Source organism: Dufourea novaeangliae, unplaced genomic scaffold (genome assembly GCF_001272555.1).
Source record: "Dufourea novaeangliae isolate 0120121106 unplaced genomic scaffold, ASM127255v1 scaffold109, whole genome shotgun sequence".
Taxonomy (NCBI): Eukaryota; Metazoa; Arthropoda; class Insecta; order Hymenoptera; family Halictidae; genus Dufourea; species Dufourea novaeangliae.
In genome coordinates, this window is record NW_015373997.1 from 1,534,900 (window position 1) to 1,554,295 (window position 19,396).

The following is a 19,396-nucleotide window of genomic DNA, read 5'->3' on the forward strand; positions in this document are numbered from 1 at the left end:
ATTTCTCGATTGGAAAACATCCTCAGTTGCACATTACAGTTACATTAATTCTCCATTAACCCATTTCATTCGCTAAGAAACATATCTTCGTAGGCTGAAAATTGAATTTCAAAAGTTCGATTCCAAGTTTCTGTTAAATTAAATCGTGACTTCTATCACAGGTGGAGGAAGTAATAATTTCCCAGAGCGACCATCTGATCCATCTCTGTATCAACCAGGGACTTAAACCGGTATGATTTTGATACCAGTATTATGCCATCAAAGCTATACTAAAATCGATATATTACTTAAAACTGAAATAAATATCGGTATTTTTTCGATTTCTATAAGGGTAGGGCTTATATAAGATTATATAGGGCGAAGATACAACTGAAAATACCGGTATAATACCGGTATTTTACGTTTCGGTAGAAGTCCCTGATATCAACTGGACGTATAAACGCAAATTCTTGGTATGAAACTGATATATCATTTCAGAGAAGTAGATTTAAAATAGATAATGACAACGGTACGCGACATCCGTCCGGAATTCGTACAGCTCAATTTTCTGTATGGGCCAACAGACACCTGACTTCCTGCCCCTGTTAGATCCGCGTCCCTGTTCGAAGGTGGGTTGCCAGCTTCAAAACTGCAGCTAGCACGGGACGACGGGGCTCGCACGTGAGAGCTTTGGCAGCGTGCCACAGCAAAGTGACCCAGTTTCGACGCGTAGATTGACCCAAGTGTCGCCATTTTTACTTGGGGGAGAGTCACCGAGAGCGAGAGAGAGAGAGAGTAGTTCTTGCGTCGTGCTCTACGCGATCTTTTTTTCTTCTTTTTTTTCTTCGTTCTTTCTTTCAGGTGGTAGCAAGGAGGACAGATCGTTAACTGACCACGCAATTATGCGCGAACAGCAAAGTTCTTTGAGGTTCGAGGCCCTCGAGTTTGCCCCTTCTCGCTTTTATGCAGCGCCCGACTCAAAGACGGAAATTGCGAACCGTAGCCGCCACTGACCCTCCCTTTTCAACGACGAATAGTTTCACGGCACAGGATTCGTATATTTTTTTTTTTTTTTTGACAGCTATCGATGATAGAGAAACTTGATAATTTGAGGTTTATACGGTACCTGGTTCCCATATACCAGAGTGTTTTGTGACACGTAGGGAATCGGAAATAGACGCGGGACACAAACATAACTTGAAAAGTTCATGTAAATGCGCTCACCCCGTTTGACCTTCTTCCCTAGTTGCAGCTATTGCAGGATAATTACACGCTCAGACGTTTCGTTGCTTGTGCTCTCGTGCAAGATATTACCGAGGGTGCAGTTAATGCGATGTTTTCTTTTATGACTTTTGTGGCGACTGCGTAGGTTGGAGTTGGGGTATCTAGAGCACACATGTTGCACAGCATCCTTTGTTTTTTTTTTTTCGTTAAATGGTGAATTTCCAAGTACATATTCCTATTTTTCTTAAAAACATTACCTTCTGTATCGCGAATATTCTCTAGACAAAAAGATTTAAACACTGGATGAAAAATCTTTACATGATTCTCCTATTTAACAAAACTCGGCTTTTTTAGACTTTGATCGACTTAGACTTGTAGGACTCTTCGTGAGGACGGTTTCTTCGTACGAACGAAATCTTCTGTTTCTGTCCAACGTAGAAGTCAGACAGAAAACCACAATAGAATTCGATCGATTTTTCTGATAAAACGTAGATGTCTATCTTCGGTCCATTGCTCAAGAGGAGCACACGAAACCCGTTTCAGTCATGCAATAGTCCTTCGTGCAAGGGCAATAGCGTCCGACGTCATTCAGGCCTGTCCTACTTAACTGCAATGCCGACGGTTCTGTTTCCGTTAGCGTAACAAATGGAAAGTGCGCCGCAGTCTCTGGGAAAATCTTGGTCGGTCACGTGTTCTCGTATCAGTAATGAAAAATCAGTTAAGACCATCCAGGCGAATCCTTGATCCAGACGGTCGAAGAAGTCTAGCTAAGCTGTGACTCTCGTACCAGCCAGGAAATGAAACGAACTGGAACTGATATTGATTTTAGCCGGCATCCGCAATTTCGAATTGCTAAATCTGTCTCGTTTAACGAATACTCGAACGAGGAAGGAAGCCTACCACGATCCCGCTGCCATTTTCCTAATCACGGTCTCGTATGCCGCAACAATTCCACGACTGAACAGAGGCGTCACTCGAGACGTGTACACGCGGATCGATTCCCATGAAATTTATGTGCGAAAGAGTGCTCGAGGAAATAGTCCGTGGTCTAGGGAATGAAAACAACCCTTTTAGTCTAGGATGAGAGAAACGGGTACGTTATTTAGCACGGAAGAAAATGTTCATAACTGTACCATGTTCGCAGCACTGTTTTCGTTTGACAATGGCTTTAAGAATAAAACAGATGCTTTAGTCGTAATACTCTGACGAGTCTTCTGTAATATCTGTGGGGGTCACCCAAAAAATCCATAGAGGAAATCAACGTTCGTCCAATTCTGATTACGAAAGTATGAATTCGTATATAACTCGACTCCCTGGTCCAGTTCCGAAGCGCGCCCGTGACTTTGTTTGCCCATTAAAACATCTGTCGGCGCTTTTCACATCACCGTCGTTCTCGGGTGTCCTCCCAAACGAACTCCTGCCCGGGACCACCATATCCCGATAACGAAGACACAGATTTAATTGGGTAAAATCCCGTAGCGTGTAATAACGTTACATTACGGTAACGAGTGTTAATTAGCGAACGTATTACAAAATATACGTGTACTCGAACGTGTACGTTATCATACTTCATCGCGGGGGATGGCGGCGCCGTCGTGGCGTTCCGATTGATATCGCGAAAACCATTCTGCACGCACCTTTCGCGTGGTTTAAGGTATCCGCAGGTGACCGATAGCGTCGTGACCGGTGCCCCCGATCATTTCGCATGCAGGCTTACCGCATTACAATTCTGCGTCATCCGCACACATATCCATTTTGGACGAGTACACATGTAATTACACGTAAGTAGGCTATTTCCGCGGGAATCAACGCTTAAAACCGAGAATCTGTTGATCTCACTTGCTAGATCATTTTCGATTCTGTCGACCTTCTTCGAAGATTCTGATTGAACTGAATTTTTGAAAGATGAAAAGGTTTATACTTCTGATTGGATTATCATTTTTACTGAAGACTCGAATTTTCAATAAACAATAATTCTGCATATACAAACCTGTTTTTTAATTTTCTCTCTTATTTAATGACTTATACGTATGTAATCCGCTAACCAAATTTTTTAATTCTCATAATCTTGTGTAAATAGTAATGTCCAGTTTCAATCCAGAAGATATACCACAACGATCGACTTTTTTTATGAAACAAGTACAATTATTCACCTGTGCAGAAGAAATATTTGATTTCGTCTGATGAAAGAGGCTGCAGGAACTAAATGGTCACCATAAACGAAAAGTTCTTAGACGCATTAGGTATTGCACGAAGTTTTTCTTTTCAAAGAAGCACGAGAAAGAACCAGACAATTCTTTTTCAACGCTTATTAAATTTTCCACGAGGTATCCGGCCGCGTACACCTTTCGATCGGTCTAAAGTGCTCCATCAAAGGGGAGGAATGTGGTCTTGGCGCCCTCATATTCATCGGGACAGGAATCCTCTTTTCGCGAACGTGTAGGTCGCCCTAAGCGTGGCGTAGACGAGGGAACCAACGTCATTTTTATTCGACAAAAGAAACCCTTCCGGACGAAATCCCCCCGAATCTGTACAGGGTGCTTCCGAAATCGTGGTGTAACGTGGGAAGAAGGTAATTCCTCGTGTAAAAATTACACGCGTTTCACATTCGATGATTCATCGAATCCAATTTTGCTAAAAAAATTTATTCCTTTTTTTTCTCGACTTATTTTTTCTTACAGAATTAATTTTTGCCCGGTTCTACCACCTGACCTAAGACACCACCCTGTATATACTTGTTTATTTGAGCAATCTTCTCACGTGCCACGCGCCGTAAAATCGTTCGCCGAACTCAGCGAAATAGGTACGCGAATCGATCTCGGCAATCCACGCGATTTCGCCTCCCGTATTATTACGTTCCCTTTTGTCAACGACTGTTCCGAATGACTTGGAAAGTCAGCCGCTTTAATCATTTAGTCCGATAGGAAAGTTTGGATGGTAATTCGCCTGTGAGAAAGCCACCGGTGCTACCGGTCTTTGTCCCCGAGCCTTCTGAAACGAGGGGATACACGGTTTCGTTTCAACCTTGAAATCGACATTCAGTGTTCTGTTTGTTCTATGGTGGGAAAATTTTACAGTTACCCGAACATTGCACATATTAACCGAACTGTCTGTGTGCTGCACTATGTAACGAATAGAATGTCAATGTAACATTCATTATGAAAGTTACCGTGTTCGTATTCAAGCGTAAAGATGGCGACCAACTATAGGATAGAGGTAATAACGATAAAATTGAAGTAACAGACTTTTCGATTTGTATTTGCATGGGGAATATATATGTTGTGGATTGTCCCATCTTTTAGAGACACCCTGTATATTTCAACCTGGGATATTCTGTATCTCAATATGTCCGTCTACGGAATTAATTCGCGATTTTCGCGGGACGGTTGCAGTCGCGGGGGAAGGGGATGGAGGCGTTATTTTCACGATTCGTTTCGTCGTCTGAAGCGTGGACAAAGCGTAACAAAACGACCGTAGCATCTTTCGGGATCGTCATCTCGGTGCATTCTCGTTGAAACGCTCGGGTACTATATCTCGTTCATCCCCGTGCATGAATACGATCGCATTCGGGTAGACGGCCATTATGCAACGACAATGCAGTAATCAAGCTCGGGGTCTCTTTGCCTTGCAAAAAAGGATCGCTTCCTTGACTCTGTGAAACAGGCGTCCCGGCGTCTTTGCTTGCGTCGACCCCCCACGACCCTTGAAATTCTTCAACAGCCCGACGGTCTGTTGAACTTTCAAGTGTACGTCGAGCAGGTGTTAATTACACGATAGAAATAAAAAAATCGTTCACAGGAATTGCAACTTCTCTTTCTCGCTCTCTCGTTTCACCGTTTTTTTCTCTATTCTTGAAGATTGAAAAAGAATCATTTTTTCAGTCATAAACTTTATTTTAAAAATTTAGCTGAATTTCAATTTAGGAATTAATTCAATCAATTTGTTTAATGAAATCAATATATAAAACTGTTAATATTTGTTCTTTTTATAACGATAGGTATAAATCTATGGTTTGTACCGCAGTATAATTATGATACTTCAGAATCGTCTGGAAGATCATTCTGGAAACAACACTGAGCCATGGAAACTCATTTTTATTTCCAAATATTAATTTCGACACCAGTTCGACAAACTGTTCAGAACGATCCGAAAATTTCTGCCTGTTGCTGGTTTCCATAAATAAAACTTTAAAGATTGATATTTGCATAAAGATTCGTAATCTACATACACCACTTTGTTGAAGCGAATTGTAGATTACATAAAAACAATTAGTTTCCCAATTTCGACTAACGGTACGACCTGACCTCTCTGTTTTCAGATCTAAGCGGACGGGGCACGAGGAAGTTCGGCGATCAATGCGTGGAGGATCGCGAGTGCGGCTTCGCAGGATCGTACTGCGAGCCGAAGAAAAACAAATGCGCATGCATGGAGGAGTTCGAGGCCACAAATCACATCGACAAGTGTGGACACTGTAAGTTAGTATTATTTCTAAACGGGTGCAACATCTGTTTCCCTCCCTCGACGTCATGCGCAGAATACGGTTCCGTGAAATTATCGAAAAGCAGACGGCAAAAGGCAGTTTTGTGTATGGTCCAGGGTTCGAGTCACGTCCGAGGGACGAGTTTTACGATCGGGACGATATGAAAGTCGAAAGATGGCTGCTTATGGCTTTCTCTCGTAGAATCTAAAAAAGACCCGGTGCTTCTTTTATGGGTCTCCCGGTCGTCAAGGGGTCAGCGAGAGAAATTAAAAATTGAATCCAGGGTTTTTGTAAATAGAATTATATACCAATGATACCAATTCATGATGAAATTCTATTATCTGTAAATACGTGACAAATTGCAGAATCTTTAGAATTGTATTTACAGAAAAAACGTAATGGCCGATGCGTTTGTGTTGCGAAATTTTTTACCATAAAAACGGCACCAAAGGTATAAAAGGACAGAACTGTGCCGAGCGTATCGAATTCTAAAAATTCTACATTTTCTTATTTAACCCTGAGGTATTCTTTTGAAAAAGAAATAATCTCCTTTCGTAACATCCAGACTCTGTTACGTTACACACTGCTTACCGATGAGCGTTTATTTAAAGGATTTGGCAATATTAGTTAGCTGCCACGGGAGAGGTTTAGCTGAATTTTATTTAACATTTTTTTTTTCAATACGATGCACCTGTCGGTCAGCGGACAGGAAAAAGGATCGCAAGGCTAGAGCGAACTTGATCCAGGATTAAGGGCCTGATCAGCGTTGAGCCACTCTCCTAATTGCGAGCTCGTGGTCGATATATTGAGGGCATCGCGGGTAGATAATCAGTCGATCGGACTCACCATGCCAATCGGGGTTGTACGCTGTCGACCACAGGCTTACGGTTGTAGCCCCGCTTTTGTGAGGAATCTCCCGTCATTAATATGATATATCATGCGCATTCTATCACTAAACACCCATACGAACAATTCGAGCATTTTTTCTCGATTTTTAAAACTGTCAGTACCATTCACTGTAGTGAAAAAATTAGTCAGACTTTGTAGCATCATTTACTTTCCTCTAATATTCATTATTTTTATGAATTACGTAGCCATGAGGATCAAAATTGTTTTCTTTAAAAGTACCGATTCTAGCTTTAAATGTGGGTAATGATGATATTAATGGAAATTTTTAGATACCTACAGTAAATTCTCGATAAACGCTCAAAATGATCTATATGTTAAATGCTTCTGTTTCATCCCCACGATTGGTGGATACCCCTTGGAATTAATCGACCGACCAGTTGAATTTATGAGGTGTAGAAATACCCTCCCTCTACGATAACTGTTCCCAAACAGTCCCAAGTATTGAGCATTAGTCGAATATTTACTATATTCTAAAATAACCACTGTATCAACATTGGTATTTCACGTTTGACACGAAAGGTGAAAGTCGAAAATCTGTTTCCTTTTAATTCTCGTTTCTTTTTTTGCAAGTCAATCAATGAAGTTCTAAATTTGTTACCCATTCAGAAACGAAAGGTATTAATCTGTTCATGAATTCACAACGAATCGTTAGTGAAACAGTTCGATTAGCTTCTTTTCCGGTGAAATCTAGGACACCGGAAGTACTGATCACCGAGCGTCCCGCAATAAAGTCATCGAGCAGGTTCAGACGACAGGAAGTTATCGATTAAAGGGAAACACCGGAAGTTTCCGACAGGATTGATATCGAGGAGTACGGTCTACGTAGTTGTGGATCGATAAACAGGGGAGACGGAACTTTCGTTTCCAGAATCGCGAAAATAACGCGCGACCCCGACTTCGCCTACGATAGGTCATCAGTGCATCGCATGGTAATTGATTGACGTATCGGCTTTTATCCTGTAAAAATTTTACGTGTCACCTTGGACACCGTCTGTTAGGTTCAATTCACCAGAAGATCGCCAGCGCGAATCAGAACACGTCTAAACATGGAACGAAGTGAAACAGACAATCCGCGTGTACACGATAGAAACCAAAGTGAAACAAACCTTCGTCTACACAAACTTATTGCATTCATTCCCGGGACAGGATGAGCGCCAGATATCGCGGGGGGAGGAGCTAGTTCCATAGTAAGCACGGAAGAACTTCCCCAGATGGGGGACGGTGGGAGGAGGAAAGAATAACTTCCCAGAGAAAATCGGTTCCTCGCGACAGAAAGGAAAACCCGTTCCGGCGCGTGGCAGAGTAGTTCGCTGCCGTTAATGGTTCTCCTGTACACCGTTTCGTTTTGTTGCAGCGGCGAACGTGAACGAGTCGTGCTTTTTTAACGAGCAATGCGAGGCGAAGGTAATCCAGACCGAGTGCAGGGACGGACGGTGCATATGCATCTTCGAGAAGATCCCGGTGACGCAGTCGGACGGGCTGACAGTGTGCGTTGGTAAGGATTGTTGAAAAAAAAAAAGAGAGAAAAAAGGGTGTGGTGTTAGTGGAAGAGGTGGGGGGTCGATTCTCTCGCGCTTTTTAATGAGATTCCTACGCGTCGTGTCATGGGGGTTGCGGGAGAGGGGTGGGAGGCACGGCGGGAGTGAGACGTGTTCCTTGTTAATGGAATTCCGGCCTACAATCTCTCGACGGAGTTCATTAATTCGTCAGCTGTCTTGCGCGATCAATTAAAGGGCGTACGAAGCAGCCGCGGCGATTGGATTAAACAATTAAGAAGAGTGTTGCTTTGCTCCTGCTGGCATTCTACTCGATACCCCTGACGGATCGTGGAACAGGGGGTGAGGGAATTAGTATGAAATAGAAGAACTCGAAACGGTGGAGTTTGGTTAACGGACCACAATGAACGGGTAATTGGATTGTCTTGAAAATTGGTTTAAGTGAGAACTCGGAATCTTTTTGAATTTTGTAACGTGTAATATGGAAGGTTGTATATTCGAGGAAAGTTTCGTATTCGGGTACGAGGGGGGTGGAATTCGGGGTTGGAAGATTACATAGGGTATGGGAATTTAATATTGTTAATATTGAAGGAATTCGATATGAAATAGAAACGCTGAAAGTTGAATGTTGTGGGAACAGAAAGTGGATGCTTGAGTTTTTAGGTGAAACCTGTAGAATTGAATTAACGGTTTAAAGGAATAATAAACAAAAGTGTACGGCCGAAATTCGTTTTTTTTTTCGTTCTGCTGGTGCGACCCTTGAATTTAGGTAATTCCGAGTGCGAAGGAAAAACTGTAAAACAGGGTCAGTCGTTGCTTAACGAGCCATATTCAGGCGTCTTTTGTTTGAAACTTTGTTCCCTTAAATAGACTGTTACGAGGGAAGATATATGTATACATTCTGTAGTTTCAAGCTTCGGATTATGGAAGGATGCACTGTGTCGAGCCTCGTACTTGTCTTACACTGCAAAATGTGTTCCTCTTTATGAAGTAGAATTTTCTTTTTCGTACGAAAACGTTGCAGTCTAAACGATGAGAAACTGTAAATTGCGCATCGTACAATATAATTCTTCTAGAAACCGAAGCTGACCAACGTCACTTTCTGTGTATACTTTGCATGCTGTAATTTAAAATCTACATAATGTTTCATTTAGTGGACGTTATACATTCACGGCCAATAAGGATACAAATCTGAATTTTTTCGTGTCATTTACCATTTAGTTAATGATAGTGAATGTTGTTTCAGCGGAGCAAAAGGAGGAACCCAATCTCCAATATGTCGACGCGACGATGATTGGTGTTCTCGTTGGTATGGCCCTCATGTTCATCATCATCTGCGTCGTTCTTAGGCTTTTCAGCAAGTAAGCCATCCATTTGCATATCTTTTCACGGTGTCCCTCAACTTTACCAATTCCCGCGACGAAGCTTCGTGACCCACTTCCGTGCGACATTCCATGCAAAAATGGACTTCCTGACCGTCGCGTGCCGAATGTGAATTTAACGTTTTGTTCCTTACACTTTTTTTTCGCTCGCTTCAAACAAGAAAGAATATTTCGAACCGTTTAACTAACTTCCCTTCATCTTAGAACTACTTTGAATTATAAGATAACAGTAGATTAAAGGGTATACAAAAAAATTAATTATTATGGTTACCGAGGAGGAACCCTAATATCCTTGGCGAGAAATTTTAGAATATTTTTATCCATAACGGACACAACTTTCATGCTAAAACTTTAACAGTAATACCCGTAGTTCACCGAGTACCTGCGGTGACGTTGGCTACACGCTGCCATTGGTAGCCAACGTTACCGCGGGAACTTGGCCGGTAAACTCGCGCTCTGATTGGTCGGAGTTTTTCGCTAATATCTCGTTAACAAAGCCTCGGATAAAATGTTTGCTAAGGAAAAACTTGTTCCAAATCACCTTACGACTGTCCCGTTTCAGGGACCTGCAACATTTTTGTTACACCCTGTATTTCTAAGTCTATGCCGTTCCACCATGGCGGTTCGTTCGTCGTTCTGACCATGTGTGTGTGTGTGTGTGTGCATTCTGTTTCAGGGCTCGCTGGCGCGAGAATCGTACGATCTTCAATACACCGAATGCGCGTCTGATGAACGTTTCGTTGCTGAGGGAGAACAAACTCTTACACCCGGGCGAGAGACGTGGTTCAAGGGCGAGCGTACGTGTACCCTCGAGGCAACCCTCGATGGCCTCCTTGCGCGCCCACTCGCCGAACGCCTCGCAAGGTGCGAAACACTCTCAACACTCACAGCACAGAGTGAGCTGTACGGGTTTTTATTCATTCACTTACTAAGCAAGCAACTTGTTATACAGTGTCCCGTTGAAACGAAGCGGGACCGACTCTTTTACGCGCCGGATATATCGGGTGTTCGATGGAAATCGTGAGGCGGCCGCCCTCTCCATCCCCTACGCAGGTCGTCTCGCCACAACCGCCATACCGGGGCCGATTTTGTTCCATTAATTGCTTTCTAGCTTCTTGTTCTCGAAATGTCCGTATTTCGCAAAGACTGCTTGCATTTTATTAGCGGAGGTATTCGCAGCGAAGGGTAGATTTCGAAGTGCGAGGGATGGTGGAGAAAATTGTGGTTTATCGAAGGAATCGTGTGGACAGTGGTTTATATTTTTGAAACGAATCTAACGAGCTGGAGAATTAATCGAGGGGAGTAGCTACTATTGAATTATAATTGCATTAACGAATATGGAGGTGCATGTAAACGGTGGATTTTATGAGTTAATGGTATTTGTCGAAGTTTGAAGGTGGTTTCAACGATAATAAACCGATATCGGGGTATATACATTTATGTCGTTTACATTGCATGGTAATATTCTGTCGACCTATTTGATAATAACATTTGCGAGATTAATAAATATAGTGAAGAAGAAAGTGGATCGAACGTGGTAGATCGACTGAATTTTCATCTCAAGAGACCATAATCTAGATCAATCAATTTTACAGAGCTGTCCTTTGCAAACGTAATAATAAAATAAGCACGATAAGAAACTTCGAAAGGTAATACATATTTTGTTTATAGATGTGCTAAATTTCTTTCAATAATCCACGATATGTTACACAGTTCTCGTACCAACCATTTGATCACCCTATTGCTCGAATACTTTCGTCAGTCGCTCTATTCGACGTTTTCTCGTCGTGTACGAAGTATAACATATAATTTGCACGGTTAAGGAAAAGTCATACGTGATTGGAGTGTTCAGAGTGGTTTCGATGAAGTACCATTAAGTATTCAGGGTAAACGTGAGTTCGAGAAGTAGACCATTCTTATAGCTGAAAGAAGTAGAAAGTAGAGCAACCCTCTGTTTGCATTTTAATACGAATCATACCCCGGTCGAAGTGAACGGTCCAGGCACACTTTTGTTGTTATTCGCAACAACGATTATTATTATCGTTACACGGTAACGGTAGCCCTTGCAATGAAACGAACTCGACCAACCAAAGGAGGGGGTGAGATTAGTTCTTACGGCTGGATCAACCGCCACCGTAAATAGCTGTCTCCCGTTATTATCGATTTCCGTAGAACATCCCATATATGTACAATATAGATACGAGTACATAAAAGTAGGTGACTACCTACTCTTGCCTATCTCTACTTTAGAAACCTTCTGTTCAGCGCAGAATCCTTCTGAATTTCTCGCATGCACAATTGCCTGCCAAGAGGGTAGATATCTGCTAAACACGTTCTATACCCCAGTGTGCATCGAGACCGATGTGTCACACCTGGATGCATCGTTGTGACTGAACAAGCATTACGGGCGTTCCCAATCGCTAGTCACTGGACAACGTGTGTGCATTAATAGTCGCGTACACTTTTTACAATCGATCCTTAGAACCATAAAAAGAAAAAACCAAGATACTTAATTGCCTGCAAAAGAAACTACGGGACCAAGTATCGTGCGAAAAGAAAAAAATTCGTAAGTTCATGGCAGATACGCATGTAATAATAGTAGTGAGTAATAACAAGATTAAAATTGTCGAATATAGATTACTACATTATACCGATAAATCTTGCATTAATTAGTAAGTGAATGATTATGCGAAACCATCCATCCCTTACAAAAATTCTGTTAAGTAACCATCAAACACACCCGACACGGCCTTTAAAATCACGATTAATTGTAAGAAGATCAGATAATCATTGAGAATCGATCGTTACGAAGCGTCGAAGCAGCATTGTGTAACCCCCTGTCCCCTTACCCGAAGTCTCGCCAGAACGATGCATCCCTATCGCCATAATCATGTATCTCTTTTAATGGATTTGACTCTCTTTGCAGTCGACCATCTATAGCAGTAGTCTGTTTAATGATCCCGTCTGTGACCGTTAAATCTTGAATTATCATGTACTGCGGACCTATGAGGTGCTCTATTGTAAAAACAAAAAAAAAAAAAAAAAACTTTTCAAATTGACGCGTCCTTCGAAGAGGGTAAGTTTCGTAAACCCACTTACGAGCCACTATATATATGTATATACATATTGTTTATTCTGTTTACGGTGTATCGTGTAGCGTGTTTCTGTGTTTCTTGTACATAGCCCCAGAAAATGGTACTTACCCTCTTTCGGATACGTCAGAACTTCGAGCCTAGTTGATCGGTGGGTTGTTTGTCGATCGTTCTCGACCCGAATATAGTATATACTAGAGAGTTCCCTCTAAATCCAACGTTTTTCGAGGATCACGACTATAGTTGCTTGCTACAGTAAAGAAACGTTGCTTGCGTCTCTGTACGTGTAGTGAGATTGCGTTCAAACGTTACCATATAGACGACCGTGGCCTAGAGAAGCAATTCGTTCGGTGATACGCGGTAAAACCGAGAAACGAGAGGAAATAACAATCCGGATTATGGTTGGTCGTCTCAGCAGTCTTTGCGTATTTTGGCACGGCTGAGTTCCGGTAGACGGAAAGTAGGTACATATATGGAAAGATCGTTAATCGTATACGACAGTGATGTCCACGAGTATTGCTTTTTAGCACCGACAGTAGCCAACGGCTTGCGATAAAATAATCTAAAAAATGGTGGGAAAGAATTTAATCTCCGGGGTTTAGTATGGACATCACTGATCTACAAGAATGGTAAATCTACAAAAATATCAATGACCTCCATAAAATGCACCACAGCGATACGGAATGTAATCCACACAGCAGCAACTTACAATATTAAATTGGTAACTTAACCTAGACCCGTCCCGCGCATCCTCCTCGCTGTTGTGCTCACTTTTGCACCTGTTCCGTTCACGTACATGTGTATTATACCCAGTGCCGGCGCCAGGTTATTTTGCGCTCTAGGCCAAGCTAATTAACGCGCCCCCTATTTTACAATTAGTATAAAATATTTTTTTTTAAATTGAAATTATAAAAAAAGAAAACGATAATTAGAATCCACATATTTAGTATCAATTGCAGAAAACAAGTTACACATAGATCATAAAATTAAAATGTAATTTTTCTTGTCCTTTACCTCGCTAAATGTTCTACTAGTTCCTTCAAATCAAGTGTTCAACCTTGGTCGTATGTATATTTTTATTCATTACGTTAAACAAAATGGTATTATTATATCTGCTGCACCGTTCAATAACACCGACTGGATTTTTCCGCGTTCTCATGGTTTATGCCCTAGGCGACTGTCTAGAATGCCTTAATGGTAGCGCCGGCCCTGATTATACCATTTATCGAAAGCTTACACAGATAATTACATAAAGACTGATGAGACGATCCGATATATGTACATATGTATATATTCTTAATCGACCATCGTGTCGACAGCGGCGACACTTCGTGAACTGTTAAACTCGAGACGAATGTCTCGATACTTTTCCCGTGGGATTTTTTATTTCCTCCCGCGAGTAGTATGAGCAAGTTTGTAATAGAGTTACGAAAGAACACGAGCTGCGGCGACGGGAATGGATACACACACGTCGGGTACATTTCCATTATCGCACGGAGTTCTGAAGTACTTAGTTCTCTAAACGGGCCGTGATTGCATTCGAGGGAATGCGACTCGGTTGATTGACACGATTGTACACGGTAAGGTAGAGAGATTGTCGATCGGCTCCGCCGGAAATGAATAATGAGCACGGGTGGGGGCGTTGGTGACACGCGTGAAACGGTGTTATTAACCCGTAGTTTCGTCGATACATGCTCGCCTGCACTTGTTCTTCGATAAAATGTCCCGGCGGACCCGATGGGATTTCGTATACAACACAATTTCAAGTTTCACTTTTTGAGCACTTCTAGATTTAGACGATTGCATGCACGCGCACGTAATGGCGACCGGTAACGAGACGAAGCCCGGATGCTGAATGCCGCGGCGATATTAATCGGGTCGGTTAAAAATTCCATCATTTTAAACGAGATGTCCACCCGATACGTTCGGATATTTTCCAAAAACCTTCTACGTTTTTCGTTTCACCGATGGAAATTCGGTACGGAATAAACGACGAGCAGAGAATGAGCAGAGATGTGAAAAGTTAATGCAGTTTTTAATTGGAATCCCTACAGTAAACGTACGGAGTCTTTAAATTTTTTTGTTTCCAGTTATCGATCATCGAGTTTCCGCATCGTTTGTTAATCTCGATTCACCTCTATTCACTGGGAAAAGGATTTTTTAAGAATACAAAGAAACACTAGCCAATACATATTAGAAATTATTTTTCCACGATAGAACCATAATCTTTCGTTGAAAAATTGAATTCCTAATTGTTGTACTACGTACTTTTTCTGCGAAAAGAAAACTGATTAATAGACACAAAGTGTGCTCAGGTTTATCCGTTAATTGGATGAATACCGCGATTAAGTATGCATAGAAGCCAAAAAAATATGACTAAACGTGAAATTTGCAAAAACTCCAATTGTTAATCGATTCTCATTCATCCATGAACGAAACGGACGACAACGGAAATGTCCTCGGAATGGGACATTCGGTCACGAACGCACCACTGGCCGCCATTACAGTTTCTCCAACCGTGACAAAGAGCCTGATAGCGGTTTCTTCATGCTTAAAAACTTTACTCCGGCTTTTCGTGTCATGTCGAATCGCCGTCGAGCCAAAGCACGCGATACTTTAGCATGAAAATCTCTGTCGCCAGGGTCACGAACAGGATCACGACGGGGAAGTCGCGGGAGCAGCGGGAACGCGTCAGCGGTCTCTACGAAATCGAACAAGTCGCCGCCGAACCAGCCGAGTAACATGACGGAAACCGTTTTGGATAACGTCACCGTGGAAATTTTCGAGGCGAAGGCGTAAATCTGACAAAGAGAGAAAGAGAGAGAGAGAGAGAGGGAGGGGGGGAATGAAAGAGAAAAACAAAAGAAAACAAGAAAAAAGAATTTCCCAACCCTCTCAGTTCCCAGCACTCACGGACGGTCGGAGGGAAAACGTCCGAAGAAGACGAAAACCGTCTACGAAACTCTATTTTTCACGTGCAAACTTCTCACACAATTCCCCACGTTACGTTTCTCGCCATTTTCTGTTATTTCCCTTTGTCCATTTTAGCGAGATCGACACAGTTTGTCTTCGATACCGAAACTTTTTCTAGGTCTATCGCGACAACGAAGCCGCGCAAGTTAGCAATAGCGATCCCGATAGAACTTCATCGAGACTATCGTTTTTCGATATTCGGATGCCCAGCGAAGGGCGACGATCCGATCCGACTCTCAGATAATCGAAGGAAACGATGTTACAATTGAGATAATCATTATTTACCGAGATAATCATTCTCTAACTTTAATTGCCCGAGGGGCCGTGTGTCCGGTTTACTGTTTTCCAGTCGGTGTAAATCGACAGCGAAAACCGGCTCGTATGCAGTGGAAGCACGTGACACCGCTCCTGTCTCTCGTGAATCATTCGACGGCGTGTTAATCTAAGAAAGGTGTATATGCTCGAAGAACGGGTAAATCGTGATTTCGATGAATCGCCGCTGAAACGACGGGACCCGGTGAAACATGACTCGATGCGAACGAGATGAAAAATTACAGGAGCATATCATAATTAATCCGCGTGTTCTTGCACAAATGAAAGGAATCGCACCGGGAAAAGCAATCTTCGAACTTCGACTCTCGAGTAGATAGGTCGTTTCACATTCCGCTGTCTATAAGGGAGAAGAAGAATTCAAAAAAAAAAAAAGACGCAAGAAAAACGTAACTTTTTCTACGACAAAAAAAAAAGACGCTTAGATAAATAAACGAATCATTCTATCACCGCGAAGCAGAACTTCTTCCGTCTCTGATCTAGTTCGTTTGCTACCGAAACTTCGTCGTGGAACTCGCGATGCGCTAAAATACATTATTTATGTATTTTATGCGCGAAATACGGAATCGCGGGAATATGCGCGATTGTCCCACCGTTGTTCGCCGGGATTTCGCATCGTTCGTAAACGTTATTTCGGACCAAACGACAAGCGTGTACGTTCCGTCATTTAACGAACACCCCGCGCGCGAAATACATGCATTGCTTCAGCGCTAATCACTCTCTAGCTAATAAATAAATTCAGTATTTTATAAGCGACGCTCTCTGTACGCGTGTCGATGCTTGACGAGTTCGAAATTCGAATTTCGAATCGGTCGTTCCGCGTCCCCGACATCCTATCTACGGACAAAATGGCGGCGATCCCTGCCGCGGCGATCGCAGCGCCACCGTTCAACCGGATGATTCGATCGGATCGCGCGTACGCCAAAGATACTCGACGGAATCCATCGCGTTCCTACCTTTTTACCTCTACGACAGTCCGCGCGCAAGTCCTTACTGTTTCACCATTTAAAAGCATACTCGAATAACCTGTAAGTCGTCCGAAAGATCGAGTTGGCTGGAACTAAAAGATGGAACTCCGGTTGTCCTAGGATAAGGCGAGTTACAGGTGGAAGATTCTTTGTGATCGCGTCAGCTGGTCTGACGGCGTGAATCTACGCGTGAAACCACACACAGATTCGGACGAATCCGGGGCTCGTCAAGACGCGAAGAAAAACGGGGGTGATAGATTAAGTTTCGTGGGAGAACCGGCTCCGAATGGCCCGCGATCCGTTGACGAGGCGAATGAGGAGCTCTCTCTCACGGCAGGTGTTCTCATCGACGCCGCTTTTTTTTCGAGAAGCCAACACGAAAGGGACCAGACGAAAGTGTTTGTGAGCCGACATTCTGAGAATAGCGTGTAGCGACCAACTCGCGGCGCGTGTCGCGTGTTTATCCCAAAGCACTATGTGCGTTATTGCTCTATTCCGTTTTCACTATAAGAACACACACACATATACATACGTACATACAGGATTCAAAATCCGATCTTAGTCGCGCGTGGATCTAGGCAACGAGAGATAGCTCAACTCTTCGCGACACAAGTTTTCTTTCATCACTGCGCTGGACCGTTTAACGATCGATCATCCTTTATTTTAACGCTTCTCGCGATCGACCGTCTAATTAAAAACGGGATATTAGACACGCCATAGTCCTTTTCACTGAATAACGAAGATCACTTGATAGTCTCGATTAGACTGTAATTATAGAGGACAGAACACCGTAACGCCAATCGGAAAGAGGAATTCGAGTGTTGAGTCTAGTCGATCAGAGAAAACCCACCGCCGTACAATATACTAGTGTGGCGAATAACGTGTAAAGCGATTGAATTTTTAACGGTTGAATCAGTTTCCGCGGAGCAAGATCGAGTTGCCCTCGGAGGACTTCTCGCCGTAGGATGCACCAAACACGTATATCGATATGACGCGTTTCTACAACTATCTTTATTAATCGCACAAGATCACGTTCTCGGAAATTTCGATCGATCTATAATCTGTATACACATTTACATACACACACATATACACGGAAGTCATTGCGCGCGTAAACACACACATTGAATTCATTTTTCTTTGTGTCTGAAGCGAATAAATATGTAAAGTAAATGAAGATCATCGATAGTCCGGTACGATTGTATCTCAACAATTTAGTGCCTGCGCTCTCGCGTGTATAGCGTTTACGCAAAAAAAAAGAAACAGAATTGAGATTAATTAAATATAAAAATATATATATATATAGATACGTATATAAATATCAGTACAAGAAAAAAGAAATATATATATATATATATACACATATACATGATACTAGGCTTGGCACTATTTGCACTATTTGTAGATTACTTTTTTGGGAATGCCTAGTGACTGTATCCACTCTGTGATCTATGTGCAACGTACAGCTACAACAGAATTCTTCTTGCTACCGTCGTTGTTACTAAACACTTAATATCTAGGGTAAATTAGCGTTTAAAATCGTGTAAGGCGACTCGCTTAGCTATTATCTTCCCGCACCTAAGTATCATCGTGCGCACCAGGCCGATCTTGTATAACACGTGTGTCGAGGTATGAACCTGAGAAAATAGGAGGATCTTTTTCAACGATTATGCTAGAACTATCATCATACGTATATATATATATACACATTATATTAGCCAGTTAATCTGTCATCGTGTAACGAACGCGTGAGAAAGTCAGTCGAGCTTCGTACTCGAGCGGACGAACTTATTTGCAGAGGCCGGGGTATTAAGGAAAGAACTAAAAACGGGAATAAAAAGGCCAGAGGAAGGAAGAATTTAAGGGTCGAATTGAAATCAATTTTTCATCCGACGAGGACTCGGTCTGATCCGGCGAACGAAATTCGGGGAAGGTTTCCGTTTCCGGATAGAACGTTTCCTCCTCGAACCCCGATTCTTCGTCTCCGGTCGAAGCGACGAATCTTCGACACACTTTTTCGTACGACCCGTGGAAAGTATATCGTCCGCTCGCGACACTCTTAGAGTTAACGATACGTTAAATTGTTCGAGTAATTTATTAATTAAGACGCTTTCGAGCCGTTAGTTTCCCTCCACCCTTAAATACGATAGGAAAACACAATTGAAACTACCAAACGAAACAAGCAGGGTGCCTCCGTCTTTATCACTCAGACACTCGCTCACTTTTGTACGTCTCTCTGTATTTTGCGCGCGTATGGAGATTGGTTCCTCGCGCGCGCGCAATCCCGGTGTTGGGAGATACTACTCTACACGATAATCGATAAACAGGTCCAATATTGAAAACACGGTGATTGTATCTCGGTTTCTTTTTCTCCCTCGGTAGATTATCTCGCCTCCGTTCGTGTTCTCCGTTGCTCTGCGTGGAGAACAAAACGCCACTGGGGCATTCTTTCCTGTCTGGACCGTCACGGAACTTGTAGCTGTTCGTCCGATTTTATTAGAATTTCGTTCCCGGTCCCGTTCCAAATCAAATAATTCCCCAGACTACTTCGAGATACGTGAAC

The 19,396-nt window shown here is 42.6% G+C and overlaps 1 protein-coding gene across 4 annotated transcripts in view; it reads left to right on the plus strand.

Annotated features, from left to right (window-relative positions):
- Nucleotides 1-16,354, plus strand: part of LOC107188068 — a 42,263-nt gene extending 25,909 nt beyond the window's left edge. For 3 of the 4 annotated variants that reach the window (XM_015576309.1, XM_015576310.1, XM_015576312.1), the window contains 5 exons: nt 5,522-5,674; nt 7,947-8,087; nt 9,335-9,449; nt 10,147-10,334; nt 15,204-16,354. In XM_015576309.1, coding sequence (XP_015431795.1) covers nt 5,522-5,674; nt 7,947-8,087; nt 9,335-9,449; nt 10,147-10,334; nt 15,204-15,361 — 755 coding nt within the window. In that variant the 3' untranslated portion in view covers nt 15,362-16,354. Of the gene's footprint in view, nt 1-5,521; nt 5,675-7,946; nt 8,088-9,334; nt 9,450-10,146; nt 10,403-15,203 lie in introns of those variants that run through there. The other variant, XM_015576311.1, reaches the window with a different exon arrangement.
- The last annotated feature ends 3,042 nt before the right edge of the window (nt 16,355-19,396 follow it).